Below are 6066 nucleotides of genomic sequence, written 5' to 3' on the forward strand. Positions count from 1 at the left end.
TTAAGAAATACACAATGAGAAAGATGGCATCAGTAAAAGTTATAAAAGTCCAAATGATCCCATGTCCTTCATGGAAACAAGCGTTATGCCCTTAGTCAATTGTTACGGACCAGGCCATGCCCCGTCAAAACATTGGGAAGGTAGCCTAGACCCTAACTTTTTCTTATTTTAAAAGCAGATGTGAAGTTGATATTCCAGGTGTGATGCAGCTGGTCAAACCAAACCACTCAGCTTTAAGCAAAACAGAATTTATTTAAATACTACACGAACAAAAGAAAACAGAATTTAGAATAACTTAATTATTTGAAAATCCAACCGACGCGATGTAGCAACTTAACTAAAGAGCTGTTCCAATTCCCGTAACATCCCACAAACACAGTCCTCAGCAAAAGGCAGTTCTTACAGACAGGAGGGATTTTAGTGAGAAAACCAGTCAGGAACCATCTGCTGAAACCTGGAACCTTTTTTTTCCTGGATTGCAGCAACCTCTCTGCTACAACTAAACCAAACTAGAAAAACCTGAACTGGGAGAACTGGCCACTCCCCTGCCATTATTGAAGTAGATTATTTGGCATCTCTGCCTTTAAAGACCTCTCTTGGACAAAATACCTTTTTAAAGTGACAGCATCATCAAACAATCTATTTATGTTCTACAAAGTAGATTATCCTTAACCTATCAATTGGGAAGCATTATGGAATGTCCTCTTTTGCTTTGGTTGCAGCATGAACTTTGTCCCCATCCTTTGCCTGCTGCACAACAACATTGAAGTTGTGGTAATGACAAATGGCTCCAACGCTGACCCATTTCCTGTTTGGACCAGTGTGAAGCAGGTCTGCGCCATCGTCCCAATACTGTGCTTGATCAAATGCTTCTTCACCTCACTGCCGACAAACTCCCCACTGAAGTGGAACAAACTTACAGAACGTATAGGAAATCATTCAACCTCTACCACCTTCAAGTCAAAATCAAAGTCTCCAGGGAACAGGAGAATCGACGTTTCGGGCATAAGCCCTTCTTCAGGAATGGGGAAAGTTTGTCCAGCAGGCTAAGATAAAAGGTAGGGAGGAGGGACTTGGGAGAGGGGCGTCGAAACGCTCCGCAAGTAGCCGGCCTGTCTCCCGGGGGTGGGGGGGGCCTTAGAGAACATTGACCACTCACATAGCTTGTACGTATCCTGTCGGCCAAAGTAGCTATTGATGAAGATATCCATCACCACCTCCACGTGCTAGCACAGACTTGGGCTACCTGACCAAACAGGTATCCGAGCACAACAACATCAGATCCAACACCAAGGTTATGGTTTACAGAACTGTGGTGGTTTACAGAACTGTGGTGGTTCCCACCCTGCTATATGGCTTTGAGACATGGACTGTGTACAGCAGGCACCTCAAGGAACTGCAGCTGTACCATCAACACTGCCTGTTCAAGATCCTGCAAATCCGCTGGGAAGAAAGACATACCAAAACCAGTGTCCTCGACCAGGCCAACATTCCAGTATCGAGGCACTGATCACCCTTGATCGGCCACGATGGCTGGGCATGTCACGCGGATGACTGACACAAGACTTTCCAAGCAGGTGCTTTACTTCCAGCTCCGAAATGGCAGGCAAGCCCCGGCTGGACAAAGAAGGACTTCAGTGCTGCTCTCAACGCCTCATTAGTGAAGTGCGGCATTCCCACCAACGCCTGGGAATTACTGGCACAAGACCATCCAAAGTGGAGGAAGAGCATCCGGAAAGGCATTGAACATCTTAAGACTTTATATCAGGAAAAAAATGAAAGCAAAAGGAGTGCACTGCCACACCAATGCCCCACCCACCCCTTCCCGTGACTTCACCATGAGTGTAATATAGCTCATGGTTCCCAGATCAGTCTGTACAGGCACCACGGGGACTCATCCTCGTCTGCAAGGGACCACTGATGATGACAATCTTTAACTACGCTTCAAAATTACATAGAAAGGCAGAGTTGCTTTTCCAGTGCAACAAGGGATAACTAATAATATGCTGGCGTACAATGCTTGTATCTTAAACGTTGACTCCATGCATGCTGTGACTCAGCAGATTAAACAGTGCAAAAGTCAGAATTATGTTGGCAACTCAATATAAAATGTCTATTTCTCCAGAAAGTTAAAGTATAAATTATAAACTCTAGACAGGAAGCTGTATTCATGTATATTTTAAATGAATTTGGATGTGCAGCAATTCAAACAAAGTTTTTTGCAAACTATTCAAAAAGTCACTGGCTTTTACAGAAATAAAACATCTCACAGCACTAAATAATGATAATTTGTCTCTACCAATTGGTACATTTGCTGCCAAACAGCTCACAGGCCATAAATACTCCACCTTCAGTCTTACAAACCATTAGAAATTTTTATGACTGGAGTCTGGAAAGTTTCCTAACAAAATGTATATTTTATACTTTAGTAACAAACAAATGAAGCTTTGAACAACGTCACAGGGAAAGAGGGGAATTCACAAAAAAAAGCAGAACCTTAAGCAACCTTTGTGCTTTCTTATTAAACCCACACGTGTTAAAATATTAGCGTTTCCCTTGAAAACATAGTACAAGCAATTGAACATCAAATTACTGTATATGAAAAATGGCCAATGTTTCCTCAGTAAATTAATTTTTCAGGAATACTTACCATGAGTTGCAAGATTATGAACTATACCAATAACACCCAAAGACATTTTTAAATAGCACTTTGGTAAGCGATACAAAACAGAATCTGACAGAGAAACACAAAAGATGGTGCAAGGACTAGTAACTAAAAACTTGGTCACAGACTTATGATACACAGATTCAAGCTGGACATCCCAGAGCTAAGGGCTTCGCCAACTGAAGGTATTGCCACCAGTGTTGGATCTATAAAACCGGAGGATGTGCAATTGGTCAGAACTGAGATAGCACAAAGGATGGAGGTAAAGGAATAGAGATAGATAAGAGTGAATTATGCATGGATTCAAAAACAAGAAAGTGTCTTGAACGCTAGGCAAAGGCAGACTAAAACTTGATACGCATCAGGTTTAAAAGGGTGATCAAAATGGTACAAATTAGGACAACAGCAGCAGATGGACACGAGCCAATTTTAGGGAGAGATCCATTCTATGTTACTTAAACATTTTTAAAAATTACACATTTATGAAAGTCCACGTACAGTATACCAAACCGTATCAACATGTTCAAGGGTTGCTAAATTAATACCTTTAATAGCCTAAAGTAGTGAAAGAAATCTCAAGTGTAATAGAGGTGCACAGCACAGAAAACAGACCCTTCGATCCAACTCGTCCATGCCAACCAGTTTTCCCAAATTAAATTAGTCCCATTTGCCTCAGTTTGACCAATAATGCTGTAAATGTTTCCTATACACATACTTTCCCAGATGTTTTTAAAAATGCTGTAACTGTACTTGCACCTACCACTTCCCTTGGCAGTTCATTTCATACACATACCACGGTTGTGCAAAAACATTGCTCAGGACCCTTTTAGATCTTTCTCCTCCCACCTTAAAAACAAACGCCCTACCTTTGAAATCCCCCTTCACTGAAAAGATCTTTGCTATTCATTTTATCTGCACCTCATGATTTTATAAACATCCATAAGGTCACCTCTCCACCTCCTACTCTCCAGGGAAAAAAATGTTCCAGTCAATCCAGCCTCTCCTAATACTACAGGATGAATTTGTATAGAGCCAGATTTGTGTTTTTGGAACAATTTTTTTTCATTAGAGTCAAACTTTGCCAAATGACTTCAAACCATCTATTTCCAAGATGTAAAAGATGCTTAAAGTTTAGAACAAGTTTGATTTTCAATCAAAATGATTGGGACCTTCATCTTTCTCATAACCCTGTAAATCATCAAGAGTTCCACATTCCAGGGTTAATGAGTAATAGATTCAATCAGAGCCAAACTCTCCCTTTAACCAACATTCTCATCTGTGTTTTTTTTTCAGCAGGTGTTACTGGATAGTGATCAAGTGAATGGCTCTACTCAATTTTTCCTCTTCCAGCCTAGAGAACAAAAGCCAACTACAGCACTCCTAGACTAGTTTAGTGGTAATAGACAAATAAACAAAGACAAGGATTAAATCTGTCAACATCCTGGCCATTGTGAATCAGTACCATATTGGACTGGTCTAACATTTAGCGAGAGGTAGAGAGGCTCTATGAGGGCTTTAGATATTGATTCATAACTATTCCACTTAGCAAGTGAGTTGTCAAATACTGTGCACTGAGGTTAGCCTTTTGGAGTAAAGGCATAATAGTTTTCTCAAAAGGTAAGAGTTTCTCTTGTTTCCTAGGCTTAAGAGGAAACAGTTTACTTAAAAACAAGCGAGGCTTCTTTTTCAGTAACTCAAAGTTTAAGCATTGCCAAGAAACAGCTATCAAAATGAGTAATATTAACAATATGAAGAACTTGAGGGAATCAATTTTTAAAAAAATTTCCAAAATACTTACCCTGAAAGCATTTCAAACATCAGCACACCTAATGCCCACCAGTCCACAGCTCTCCCATGACCTTTACTTTGTATAACTTCTGGTGCGAGATATTCTGGTGTTCCACAGAGTGTCCAAGTTCTAACAAAAAAGGAAAAAAAAATGTTGTAATTAATTTTCTTAAAAAAGAAAATCAAAGCAAACTTCCCTTACTGATGAAACAAAAAAGTCAATGAGAAAGAAAGTTACCCACAACTTGGGTTGGTTTTATAACATATCTATTGCTTCAACAGGTAAAACTGCTATAACATGTTTATCATTATAGGACATGCTTCCATTTTTGACTCAATGTCAGCAGTAGGCAGACTGACACATTCCAATTCAGATAGCACCTTCCAAACCCATGACCACTACAATCTAGAAGGACAAGAGATACAGACACATTGGAACACCACCTGCAAGTTCCTTTCAAAGTGATGCACCCTTCAGACTTGGAAGTACAGTTGGCTCTGACATAACGTAATAGTTCCGTTCTCTTGCCATTTCGCCTGAGAAAAAATTCGCACAATAGCGGCATCATTTAAATTAATGGGCCCAGAATCGCGTTACAGCCAATACAGGTTAAGGAAAGCTTGCGTTCTACAAATACCAGTCTAAATTCTTCAATCGTGTTAAAGAAACACACTTTATAATGGAACCAACTGCATATGGCTGTTATTTCACTGCCACTGAGTCAAAATGCTGGAACTCCTACTCTAATATGTAGGCATACCTGTGCCAAGTGGAATACTGCGGTTCAAGAATGCAATGCACCACCACCTTCTCCAGGCCATTTAGGGATGGACAATCAATGCTGACCCAGCAAACAAAGCCACATGCCCCTTTAGATAATGAAAAGCTCCACTTCCTTTCCCAAACTCCAGAGTCTTCAAAATAAAACAGATTGTGGGCTCTACCCACTTATAGGGAAGTGGCATCATCCACAGACAAGGATTAACATATGTATAAGGTGAATTTGAGGTCGGGGTGGAAGGTGTTGGTAAAGAGGATGAACTGTTCAACCTCCTCGTGGGGTCCAAGAACTCCCCACCTACGTTCGGGACAGCATCCACACCCTCCACCTCCTCCATGATTTTCGCTTCCCTGGTCCCCAACTCTTTATCTTCACCATGGACATCCAGTCCCTGTACACCTCCATCCCCCATCACGAAGGACCCAAAGCCCTCCGCTTCTTCCTTTCCCGCCGTACCAACCAGTACCCTTCCATTGACACCTTCCTTCGACTGACTGAACTGGTCCTTACCCTGAACAACTTCTCTTTCCAATCCTCCCACTTCCTCCAAACCAAAAGAGTGGCCATGAGCACCCGCATGGGCCCCAGTTATGCCTGCCGCTTCGTAGGATATGTAGAACAGTCCATCTTCTGCAGCTACACTGGCACCATCCCCCACCTTTTCCTCCGCTACATCGATGACTGTATCGGCGTTGCCTCGTGCTCCCACGAGGAGGTTGAACTCTTTACCTACACATTCCACCCCGACCTCAAATTCACCTGGACCGTCTCAGACTCCTCCCTCCCCTTCCTAGACCTTTCCATTTCTATCTCGGGCGACCGAATCAACAC

At 41.8% G+C, this 6066-nt stretch overlaps 1 protein-coding gene across 4 annotated transcripts in view; it reads right to left on the minus strand.

The window, feature by feature from the left end:
• Positions 1-6066, minus strand: part of prkx (protein kinase X-linked) — a 138867-nt gene that overhangs the window by 49852 nt on the left and 82949 nt on the right. For all 4 annotated transcript variants that reach the window (XR_006311977.1, XM_043692400.1, XM_043692403.1 and 1 more), the window contains one exon: positions 4464-4583. Coding sequence is in view for 3 of the 4 variants with exons in the window: in XM_043692400.1 (XP_043548335.1) it covers positions 4464-4583 (120 nt within the window). In the remaining variant the exon portion in view is untranslated. The remainder of the gene's footprint in view (positions 1-4463; positions 4584-6066) is intronic.

The sequence above is a fragment of the Chiloscyllium plagiosum genome, chromosome 6, assembly GCF_004010195.1.
Source record: "Chiloscyllium plagiosum isolate BGI_BamShark_2017 chromosome 6, ASM401019v2, whole genome shotgun sequence".
In the NCBI taxonomy this organism is placed as follows: Eukaryota; Metazoa; Chordata; class Chondrichthyes; order Orectolobiformes; family Hemiscylliidae; genus Chiloscyllium; species Chiloscyllium plagiosum.